We start from the raw sequence: 12,905 nt of genomic DNA, 5'->3' as shown, positions 1-12,905 counted from the left end.
TATACTACAACGAAACTTCAAAAGTTCAACATTTCACAAACACACTTCTCCAATCGAATGACCATCTGATCGAACCACCATCCGATCCAACATCACACTCCATGCACTTTTACACGTTGTTCAACGCTTACGCTATCGTTCTGTGATCAGGCTAACTCAGACACGCTCTCAATCAATCCAATCAAGTTGTGTTTACTTGTTAAACACCTAATGTGAGTATACTTGACCCCCCCCCTTTTACGCTTTAAACACACTTTGGGGTGTAACATACGTTCACATCTAAAACGCACTTATCAAAAATATTATCACATGCGAATTACTGTCGTACGTATTTGCACGTGATGCTTGATACATATGTGCTAGGACTTTTACTCGCGACGTCCCACCTTAGCTAGCATCGAGTGACTTAGCTGGTAGTATTTGTTTTGTAGTATATATGGTGTGTTTCACGTTTATGTATGTGGAAATTCGCAGCACTTTTATCTACTTTATTTACCATGTAAAACTTCTATATACTCGCCAATAACTTTGTATTGACGTCGCTTAAACTTACGTTGCAGGATAATCGCAGGCTATCTCGAAATCAAGCTAGGAAGTCTAGAAACTCACAACAAATCTAGGTTGTCGGATTTGTATTGTTTGAGAGAATATGAAAACTTGTATGACTGTTTATTGATGTATTGTTTATTAGTATGGGATAATGAACGCTTTAAATATTGTCGCTAAATAGTTGTTATGAATTCTCTTGAGCAATCTGATTCGCCTAGTGTCGCGCCCCGATGATTCCGCCATCGGTTGGGGTATGACATCATGTAAGGGACATGTACCTCGATTTTAAGGAATAACATGGATGGAGTTAATTTTAGGGGCTAAAAAGGTAAGGAAAATGGCATTGGTGGTTGATGTGTCATAAAATTCCTTTATGAGCTGATACAGTTAAAATAACTTAATCACATGCGCCAAAAACGTAATTTACTTTTTTCAATAAAAGGGTAAAAATAAATCCAGTTTGTCCTATCAATGTGCAAGACACGTGACCAAACTTCACATGCAAAATTATCGATCGTTAAACAACAAGACATAAACTATTACAACATATGAACATAAAGGATCAACTTTGTCGGTTCGTTATATTTAGGATTAAAAGTGAAATTCAAAATATACCTAAAGGTCGAAAACTCTAAATTACTAGTAAAAGAATAACTTTATTTGCACTATGATAGATCAAAATGATATTTTCTATAATAGTTGGGTTCCATTTTGAAAGCTCTTAAAATTCTTAGGGTGATTATAGTAAAATTTTCATTAGGGTAACCCCACACTTCCTATTTAAACGAACATAATACCATTTGCATTATAATCACCGCCGCACACTTTCTTCTCTCATTCTTCCACATCCTGGCCCCAAAGATGGCATCTCTTTTTCGGTGCAAATGTAAGAGCTTTTATTTATTTTACTTTCATCTAATTTGATTTGCTTCATAATCTTTCTTTACATTTTTAAAAATCACTGCTTGTTTTCAAAAGTACTAATTTGAGTATTTTGGTTTAATTAATTGTATGGACATGTATGCTTTGATTTTTTTGGTGTTGATGTAACATATACGCACACTAACTTTGATCGGTTTGAAATTCATTACCAGATATATTTTTAGAATTTTTTTTTTCTACAAGCATGTTCTAGAATGGATCTATAAACAAAGGAAGAATTTGTAGCAATTATTTTTTTTGTTCCTTATTTGATGTGTAGTTATGAGGATTTTTTGGTTCCTTATTTAACGTGTAGTTATGAGGATTTTGTGGTTTTTTTTGTTTGTTTTGTTGGTTATAAATGTTAGGTTTGCTGTTATTCACCGATCTCACATCACAAACGGGTCTGGCTAATCATTTAGGAGTAGACTATAGCATGTTGATTGTTCATGGCGTTTCAAGGGCTCAATTGAGAAAGGTAAAATCCAAAACCATTCAAACTACTTGAGAAAGTCAAAGGCGAAATTGTAGAAAAAAAGATAGAAAGAAAAGAGTAGTCAAGCCGTGCTTTAAATTTAAAAATTAAAAAATATAGTTTTATATAATCTTATATGGATTAAAACAAAATTATAATATTAAGGTGTGATTTTTAGTTAATTAAAATGATCTATATATAATACCACCCACTGCTATAAAATAGGCCTAATGCAACCTTTTAGAAGCAAACTTTTTCAGATGAGTTGCATTTGACTCTAATGCAACTTTGTTATTAGAAAATCTAATGCAACCTTTTTCATAAAAAAGCTGCAAAATTATATTGAATTTGAAAATTTTTTCTTAAAAAGTTACAAATTTTATAGAAAACTGCAACTTTTGTTAAAAAGGTTGCTTTTTCAAAACATAAACGCAACCCTTCTTCTAAAAGGTTGCATACTTTTTTAAAAAGAATATCATATGTAATGACAACTTATTTTAAAAGGTTACAAATTATATATATATTACTACAATAAGGACTTGAAAAAGGTATTTACCCTATAATATAACTAGTGGGGTGTACTCGTGTTTTGTGGTGGGGCGAACGCAGTTTTACATTACATTATATTATGACAATAACCAAAGGTCAAATGGCGTCAATATATAGAAAAGCTAATTGTGAGGTAGTTTAAATAACATGTACGTATGTACTTTGATTACTTGTACATTACTACTTAGGACTTGGTTTCAAATAAAAATTATATCCAGAAGTAGATAAATAGGCACGTCACAATGACATACTCAAAATTTTATCAAAGATTATATTATGAAAGTTATAAGAGAGAAATGAAATATGTCCAAAAGTTGGTAACGATTCAGTTTGGTTGGGTTTTAATATTCAGCGGTTGGTTCGGTTTTCAATAATAGTAAATAGTTACTAATGGTTTGGCTCACAGTTTGACTTAAAAGTCGGGCTGTGAACACCCCCTAATAGTTCTTATTGGAGCATGACAGCCCCTATATGTCATATTAGATCGTAAAGTGTTAGAACATATTACAATGAGTCATGGTAGGTCATCAATGAGCTTTGATGGTTCATACGTGTCTTAGTTGGGTGTAAATGAGCCAATCCTAGCCCGAGCTCGCCTAGGCTCGAACTCGACTCATTTAATTTAACTTTTGAAAGCTTGTGCTTATTGTATTGCTTTGAGATTTGTTTTAAATGCTTGAGCTCAATTTGTTTATTATTTTTTTTAACTAATTATAAGTTATAACATAATATATATTATTTTGTTATATCAGTTATAGCTTTAGACAAAAATAATAATAACAATAATAAATAATAATAATAATATATAAATACAAATCACATAAATAATAGGCTTATTTAAACTCATGAGCCCTTTTGAGCTCCATAAATAAAGCGTAGGCTTGAATTAATTTACTTGATGGTACGAGTGTTAAAAAGAGCCGTTGAAACTGCTTGAACTACTCAAATCGAGTCAAGTTAGCCGGTTTGGCCATGTTAAGAGAACCATGGTTCAATTTAAGATAATCAGATTGATAATCCGGTTTTGACGATTCAATTCACGGTTGTTGGTTTGAAGTAGATCGTATAGCGTTGTTTTGGTAACCAATGAGGTAGTGGTAAAGTGGTCGTAGAGAAACTTGGTGTTCCTTGTGACCCAGGTTCGACTCCCACTCTCCCCATTATTTTCTGTGGCATCCAGGTGAAGGGCGAATATGGGTGGCTTCGGTTCGTTTTGGACGAGAGGCGAGGTTTTACCGATTATTCCACTGTCGTGCCTTCGGGGGGTGTAGGTCGGGTTTCCGCGTATCTGGGAGAGCCCAGGGTCTGGCGCCGGTGGAGTAGTCGACCTTGGCCACAACGCCCGGTGTCACGATGATTGGCACATCGTATCTTGCGGTAAAAAAAAACGACTCTAAAACATTTAATTAGTTTTAATGATTGCAATACATCGTAACATTTATTAGTACAAAATAAAAATACAAATTGACTTATATAAATTAAAAAACTAAATTATAAAAGATAAATCTTATATAAAAGGAAATTAAAAATATAATTTTAGTTGTAAATAAACATATTATATAATTAAAATCTAAATTGGCTAAATATAATTAAAATCTAAATTGGCTAATTGGTTTCTAATCATGTGTAAACTGCCAAATCTCTAACCTATTCACCCTTCCAAGATGTTTATACGGCAATTTCATATTGAAATATTTAGCTTCCCTCTTTTCATCCTCAAACCATTTACCTTCAAAATTTTAGTTTCCCTCCTATCACTCTCAAACGTCATACCCAGTTCATCCTCAAATTACTGTTTATAGTTTAAATCACCAAGTGGCCTTGGCCTAGTGGTATCTGTTGATCAAAAAAATACTTCAAATTACTAGTTCAAGTCACTTAATTAGAGCTCAATGCAACTCCACTGTCAAAAAACGCTACTAAAAAGTTACATGGCTGATGTAATTGTTCTGTTTATATATGGTATGATATGCCCATCTGTTTTGGAATTTATATAGGTTCTTTCAAACGGAGACATAGAAACCTATAATAAATGCAGAGCTATGGCAGAGAGAAGTGAATACCCTCCTTTACGCATCGTCTACGATCCCTATGAAGGGTAAGTTACTCCAACAATATTATTAATAAATTGTTCGCCGCTATGTAACTGCTGTTTTAGACAAAATAAAAAAAACTGATTTTGAGATGATTCTGGACGTCCACTTTGAGCAGTTATTTGTGAGATTAAATCTCAGCCGTATTGATTCCCAAAATTTGGCAGTTGAGCGGTTGAGCGGTTCTCTCCCACGTCCCTGAATCTACGCAGAGGAGCGTCTTCTCCTCCAATATAAGATGCAAACATCTCCTCGCGTTTTTCTGTTCTTCCTTCTCCTACACGCTCCTCAACCGCTCCCTTAATTTTATCCCAATAAAACTCCCTTCCCTTTTCATACTCTGAAGAATCATGCTTCGTTTGTTGAATCATTGCTTTATCGTCAACTCTTGGTGGGGTAAAATTCGGAGGGCTTGCCTGTTATAACTGGATATATGATGTTTGATACTTTGATGTAATGCCTCACTGATCCGCTAACAAGTGTAACTGAGTTTTAGTATTCTATATAATAAATCTGTGAATAAGGTGAGACAACAAGCTAAGCTTGCTTGCCTGTTGTGTAGGGGTGAAATCAACGGGTGGGCTGTGGTTGACCCTGCTCGGAATTTCATGGACTCGAAAACAAGAAATTGCTCAGTTGGTACCTGTGATTTTGTTGGAAATTATTATCAACTAACAGAACATGCCAGCTGTGTACACCCAGGTGTTAGGCCAACAGATGTAGACCCTGAACGCGAACTTGAGTGGAGAAGGTTGGAAGAAGATATGGTGCAACAAGACCTGCTCAGTATGCAGTTGGAGTCGGATCATGCCGCTGAAGTCATTGTTGGTAAGCCTGATCTCCCTCTCCCGATTTGGGTTTCTGATTACGCGATATTTGTTGGTACTTTAGAAGCAAATCTTGAAAATGTTTTATCTGAGTTTGATTTGTCTTCAGGCGACGTCACTCGGATTTGGCATCTTTGGTATAGCATGCCGGATAGTTCATCTTCAGATGAATCAGACAGTGATTCGTGAATGTAGTATGTCAAGCGAGAATGCCCGAACCACAAGAAGCAGAACCCCTACACATGTCAGACAGAGATCAAAAAGTTCACCAAGTTCACATAACCGTCAAGAATAGGTAACTACATTGGTTGAGTTCCATGAGCTTAGCTCAGACCCGCCTTAGCTTTTATGTTGATTTCTCTTGGGTTATTCTGGGCCAGGTATTGTTTGAATCCTATGTTAGTAATGTCAGATGTCTTTAGATCTGCTGCTAGTATACTGGTACTTTGATGATCTGTTTTTGTATTTTATTTTGTTTTCTTGGCTGATTTTCATTTTGATTTAATTGTACAACTTGTATGGGTTCATTTTAAAGTAAGTCCTGTATATTTATGCTTATTGTTGAGCTCGAATTTTATTTGGGTTGGGCTGGTCTAAAGCTGATGAGTTGACTTCAGCGTTGTTTGTACAATAAGGTGTGGTAAGTATCAAGCCTTATAGTTTTAGTTTTGAGACATTGGTCATGATTTTTAATTAAAATAGAAAAAAATAAAAGACAAATGTAACATCCCACTTCATAAACTAAATTAAAAATTATTTTATAAATAATAAAGAGTTGTATGTTGAAAGTTTATTTTTAATCTAGTATGATTAAATGATTGATACGGAAGGTTTGATAGAAACAAAATATGAGGAGGGCTAACGTTGAAATTATAAGAAGATAAATGGGGGCTAGAGGTCATCAATACATTTTTTAAACACCTGAAAGATGTAGGGCGATTTGGACAGAAGAAAAATACACACCCAAACTATAATTCTAGAGAGAGAAAGTTACGGAAGAGAGGGAAAAGGGGGAGTTTGGCGATAAACTTTGGCCGAGGGTGCACCAGTACCTGCATGTTCTGTCTCCAGCCAAATCTCATGGTTTTAAGTATGAGAGATAGGGCGGCAGAAGCGGTGTAGTCGTTTTCTTTGGCATCCGCGAGCGACGATCAAGATTAGGCACTGGGTATGGGTTTCAAGGGTGGATCGGTCTCTGCAAGTTATCTCCAGCCAAATCTCATGGCTTTAAGTGTCGGTTGTGGCAAATTTTGGTAGCAAACTACAAAGTTCTTACAATATTGTTCGACAATGGAGTGAATCACAACTAAGGTGATACCAACGTATCCGAGAATTGTTCTGCTCTGATACCAAGTTGTCACGGGGTTACTTTTCTACCCCCGTGTGGCGTCCCCAAGTCCTCGGGGACAAGCCAATCCATCCCGCTTCTTTGTGTGGGTCACTGGTTTCGTCCTGCCTTGGACTCATCAGGAGAGCGGCGCCAGCTCTCGACCAGTGGTGCGTTCGTCGTTTGCACGACTATGCATGTACGCCTCTTCATTGACACTGACTCCGTCCCCCAATAAATTCAAGGACTAGCCAGTAACCCAAGTGTTCAAGCACAGCCCACAGCATTGCGACCTTCAAATATTTGGCCCATGACATAAGGCAACCTTTTCAAGGCCTAATGCAACACTTTCTTGGGGTTGCATTAGCTTCATTTTCTTGTAGTGACCTAAAGCTTTTTGACATGTAAAATTGAATTATATAAAAAGTAGAAGATAATTCAAATTTTGTTTTTGTTTTTATTTTTCGTTTGTGTTTAGAATATCTAAGTTTGCTTGTCATATGCCAGGCTAGTTGATCTCAAACGTCTCAATGAAACCCGCGATTGGTGTTTTGTGAGGTAAATGCACACCTATTATTGTTTCCTAGTTTGATAACTGTATAGTCGTCCTATACAGGGTTGCCTACTTAATAAAAAAGAAAACCCTATATTTGGACCCCCAAATTTTTTAGATCCTCATTTTGAAATATCATGGATTTATATAAATAAAATAATGGATATTTATATATGCAATTGGTTTAATTTACCTACACATAACAATTGGAATAAGGTTTTTTCTTTTGGATAACAATTGAAGCTTTTAATTCTATTGAACTCAAAATGATTTGGCTTTTTGGTCATATTTAAACACCATAATCTAAAATAAAATTATTGCACTTGAGATGAATACACATAACCCTGATTTCAAATGTTTGAATGTATTGTTATTCACTTTTATGTATCTTATTGATCCTTGAAGAATATATAGACTAAAAAAAAGTAAATATGTGGTATTGCAACAGTGTGCTTGACTATAGCCTTTGGAGCTTAAAAAAATGAGACCATTAAGTTTGGCATCGGTCTTTAACCAAACAAGTACTTTGTTTAGATGATTAACGTAAGCATTCAGTTTTCAGCGGTAATTTTCCAGTCGTATGTTGTTATTGTTATATCAGGTACCATCCAAAAACAATGACAGACCAATATCATACGGGTTTAACAACAACCACCTCTAGATATAAGTAGTTGGAACGGGTCCGTGTGAGCTACATCTTGAGTTAACAGGACCTCTACCACCTTGCCTAGCTAATGTTAAAGTTTTATATGATAGTGATGATCTATATATATTATCACCTATAGCCTTTCGACATGTACATTTTGTTTTATATTAGGTGGAGCAACCATCCAAAAACAATATAGACCAATACCATACAGGTTTTAAATGCAACCACAGTTAGATATAAGTAGTTGGAATGGCTCAGTGTGAGTTGTATATTGAGTTAAAAGGACCTCCACCACCTGGCCCAGCACATGTCCAGGTGGTTTTCAGACGATAATGATAATGATGATCTTTATATATTATTACCTATAAACTTTCGGTACGTACATTTTCTTTTACATAATGAAATAGAAAATGATTCGCATTTTGTGTTTGTTATAATAATTTGGTAAGTATTTTGATTATTTAAGTGTACTTATCTTATGTTAGGCTAACGACTTAGAGCACTCTAATTATTGTTGTAAAGTCAAGTGAACACACACTTGATATTGTTTCCTATTAAAGTTCCATAATTAAACAAGTCATAATTAAAATGTCACATATCTCATATAAGATCAAATATCCAAATAAAATACATAAGCTTTGTCTTTATTAATTACTAAGAAAAACGCTCCTATGTGATCTTGATCCAGTGCTGTCTTCAGTTCTCACTACATGTATCATGTGTAAAAAGGTTTTGGGATTAACTTAGTTTGCATTAATAAAATGAACATGAAGTTCATGTGTACACATATATAATGAATAAGAAGACAATGAGTCATGGATAAAATAAACCAAAACCAAATGCTTGTATCCCACACCCGCAAGGGCGTGACTAAATGAGGTGGCGATACCAACTTCCCATAGTAATGAAAAAAGGCCAGTCCACGAAAGAAAGTGTGAGGCGATACCATATCCCATACTCATGAGGAGAGGTCAACCGTGGATCACAATATGCTTGCTTGACTGAATTCAATAACCAAAACACAATAACCGAATGAACAAAAAACCAAATAATACATGAACTACACACTGATATTGCATGCTTGATAATGATTAAAAATGAATAAGAAAATTTGTTATAGAATGATACACCCCAAAATGTTAATGTAAAAAGGGGATTATAATTTACTCATTGTTTGCGAAGATTCGATCCACTAAACATACAATCACACAATTTGTGAAATTCGACAAGATCTTTATCGTAAAATTTAATATAACAAACCCTAAATATTTATAAAATAAATAACAACCAACAACTCTACAAATTGGGTTCTCCTATTTGGGGACTTAAAATACCCAATTAAATATTTAGAAAAATACCCAACACCAATATTTTTATTCTCTAAATCAATTAAATTGAAAATAATTATAAAAATAATAATTATCAGGCTAATCTTTCGATAAATATCAAAATTATTCCAAATTATTAGAAACTCATTTAGTGGAATAACAAATCTGATTTTAGGTTTAATATATATTTATCTTTAGAAAAATAAAATAAAATTTATAAAAAAATATATTTATTGCGTAATTTTATAAGATCAATTAATTGCAAATAATTACCAACAATTACAGCCCGTTTCCTGACATATTTCCTTTGAGCAATTCTCCAGACGAAAAAGGAAAACAATTGAATTTCTTTAAAAGAAATAGAATATTTATTTATTAATTATGTAAATAAAAAATTAATAACAATGTTCAGAATATTTATATTGATTTATTTTTTATTTTTTATTAATTTTTTACATGATAAAATTCATGAATTATGAATCTATTAGATGATTGAGGATCCTGTGAAAAGGGGCTTGAGTGTGAGAAGTGTGACAAGTATTGTGGTGCTGACATGTGTCCTTAAGTTAGATTAATTGAAAAGGGTATAAAAATAATTTACTCAATAATTAAATTAAATGATAAATATTCCCATAACCGCCTCGGAGTTTTTTAGGATTCCGATTTTTTTAAGATCCTTTAAGAATCTGTGATTTATTTGTCATCTGGTATTAATCTTCAAGATCGCAAGAAGTTATCATCATCATTGTAATACGGTTTCTTTTCTATTCTGTGCGAAAATCTATTGTGTGGTGTTTTAGACCTGTAGTCCAGTATGTGTTCTTTTTATGTTCTTTGTATGGTGTTTTAAACATGCATTCATGGTGTTTTACACCTGGAGTCCAGTATATGTTCTTCTTGGTGTTTTAAACAAGCATTCATGGTGTTTTAAACCTACAGTCTAGTATGTTTTCTTTGTATGGTGTTTAAACCTGCAGTCAAGTATGTGTTCTTCGTATGTTCTTCTTATGGTGTTTTAAACCTGCATTTCACCTGCATTCAAGGTGTTTTACACCTGCATTCATGGTGTTTTACACCTGTATTCTAGTATATGTTCTTCGTATGGTGTTTTAAAGCTGCATTCAAGTAGGCTTCATATTATTCTATCCGTATTTTTTATCTATATAAATATAACAATATGGTACTCATATTAAAGATAAAAAAGCTCGTTATTATGGTGTAATTTATTTTTAAAAAAACGTTACATATAAAAAGTTATCTACGTTCAAAAAAGATGGGTGGAACTTGCATGTGCATTAAAGTTGATTGCAGTTTCTTTATTTAAAAATACAATATAAAAAGACATAAGTACCCCTAATCTATAAAAAATAGTCAAAAAAATAAAACATAATTTACATTTTAAGCCCTTCTTGATCTCAACCATTAACTACAAGATCTAAGTGCTTAAAACACTTCTTATATTTCTCAAAAAACCACCCCTTTTACACTAACCCCACCCTGTATAAGATTATAATACTATTACATTCTTTAATCGTATGATAAGGATTATATAGAAATTTATCATTTACTTTTTTATATATTCAACACGTGTAATACACAGGTTTATAACACTTACAAGTTAAGATGATAGTTAATCAAGATTTTTTTAATCCTTTGTAATACACGGGTTTATATGCCAGTGTCCTTCATATTTTAATTTACCTCTTGTATTAAAAAAGATTTGACTAAAGTGCCCCTCATGTAAGGGACAGGTACCCGGATTTTAAGGAATAAGATAGATGGAGTTAATTTTAGGGGCTAAAAAGGTTAGCAAAATGGCATTGGTGGTTGAAGTGTCATAAAATTCCTTTATGAGTTGGTAGAGTTAAAGTAACTTAACCACATGATCCAAAAACGTAATTTACGTTTTTCATTAAAAGGGTAAAAACAATTCCAATTTGCCCTATTAATGTGCAAGACACGTGACCGAACTTTACATGCAAAATTAACGATTGTTAAACAACAAGAGATAAACTATCACAACATATGAACATAAAGGATCAACTTTGTCGGTTCGTTATATTTAGGATTAAAAGTGAAATTAACAATATACCTAAAGGTCGAAAACTCTAATTTACTAGTAAAAGAGTAACTTTATTTGCATTATGATAGATCAAAATGATATTTTCTATAATACTTGGGTTCCATTTTGAAAGCTCTTGAAATTCTTAGGGTGATTATAGTAAAATTTGCATTAGGGTAACCCCACACTTCCTATTTAAACAAACACAATACCATTTTCATTATAATCACTTAATCACCGCCGCACCCTTTCTTCTCTCATTCATCCACATAATGGCGCCAAAGATGGCATCTCTTTTTTGGTGCAAATCTAAGAGCTTTTATTTATTTTACTTTTTTCTAATTCGATTTGCCTCATCTTTCTTTACATGTTTAAAAATCATTGCTTGTTTTCAAAAGTACTAATTTGAGAATTTTGGTTTAATTAATTGTATAGACATGTATGCTTTGATTTTTTTTGGGGTTTATGTAGCATATACGCATACTAACTCTGGTCATTTTGAAAATTTAAGAAATTCATTACCAAATTCATTTTTAGAATTTTATTTTTGTACAAGCATGTTCTAGAATTTTTTTTATCACCAAACCACATGATCGATCTTAGTAGCAGATCTTGAAGGAAAAAATATCGTTTGATAAATCGTTGGCAGTAGCATTTTGCTACATTTTTTTGACACATAACACAATCCTTGCCACTCTTAATCTGGTGATGACACCTCATGTGCCACTAATCCCCGCTTAAGAGCTCTAGGGACACTTGGCACACTCTCACAACTTCTTGATTAGTATAAAAAGTTTCATAGTTCGCTTTATTCATCACACCACATTCCATCTTTCACTCTAAAACATATTTAGAGCTTGCTTCTTGAGTTTCATTTACACCATTCTTTTCTTTTTCACTTACACACTCTTGGAGCTTGCTTCTACACTTGAGGCCTCCATTCCATAGTTCTAATTCCTCATCCAAACACAAGTAAATGTTTCTCGTAGTCTATTTCGTTTATTTGGCTAGTTACGTTTTCTTTGACTTTCAGTTCTTACCATTTCGGTCAAGTCAAAGTTCAAAATGAACTTTGCTACGTGATCATAATAATAAAGGTGTTAATTCCTTACAATTACACTCTCTGATCATCGTGTTTAATAGGCGAAATGACGAGTCAAACTTTTATGAAATAAAAGTAAAAAATGCATAAAATTGCATTTTACGACGAATGAGTTTATACAACTTTATTAGACACGTCTTAGCATGTCTAACTCGTCATTTCTAGTTTAGTGTTCATTTCTTAGTCAAAAGTCAAGCAGTTTGACTTCTGCTTTGACTTTCGAATTTGACATGTTTGGTCAACTTTAAGATCCAACCAAGCCCAATTATATGACCATAGTAATATAGGGAATAACTCTCTGAGGTTATACCTTATGGTCATGTCATTTGGTGAGTAAAATGACAAGTCAATTGTGATACTTTAAAAAGGTCAAAAATGCCCTTTGGCAATAAAATGCTTTCTTAAACCATATGGTAAACCATATGGTCCATGTTTTAACTATAAGAACTGATCATATAACATAAATAAAC

At 33.5% G+C, this 12,905-nt stretch overlaps 1 protein-coding gene across 1 annotated transcript; it reads left to right on the top strand.

Annotated features, from left to right (window-relative positions):
• The first annotated feature begins 1,410 nt into the window (after positions 1 to 1,410).
• LOC110939076 lies at positions 1,411 to 5,747 on the top strand. The gene is made up of 5 exons (XM_022180947.2): positions 1,411 to 1,435; positions 1,839 to 1,948; positions 4,492 to 4,592; positions 5,150 to 5,415; positions 5,524 to 5,747. The coding sequence occupies exons 1-5, from the start codon at positions 1,411 to 1,413 to the stop codon at positions 5,601 to 5,603; spliced, it is 582 nt and encodes a 193-aa protein (XP_022036639.2). The 3' UTR covers positions 5,604 to 5,747.
• The last annotated feature ends 7,158 nt before the right edge of the window (positions 5,748 to 12,905 follow it).

This window comes from Helianthus annuus, chromosome 5, assembly GCF_002127325.2.
Source record: "Helianthus annuus cultivar XRQ/B chromosome 5, HanXRQr2.0-SUNRISE, whole genome shotgun sequence".
Lineage (NCBI taxonomy): Eukaryota > Viridiplantae > Streptophyta > Magnoliopsida > Asterales > Asteraceae > Helianthus > Helianthus annuus.
This window is presented reverse-complemented; position numbering and strand designations above follow the sequence as displayed.

Bases quoted from the DNA above. Each gene is read 5' to 3' on its own strand.
- LOC110939076 (XM_022180947.2), top strand. From the start codon at position 1,411: ATGGCATCTCTTTTTCGGTGCAAAT. The intron at 1,436-1,838 runs GTAAGAGCTTTT...TATAAATGTTAG, and splicing joins ATCTCTTTTTCGGTGCAAAT to GTTTGCTGTTATTCACCGAT. The intron at 1,949-4,491 runs GTAAAATCCAAA...GAATTTATATAG, and splicing joins CAAGGGCTCAATTGAGAAAG to GTTCTTTCAAACGGAGACAT.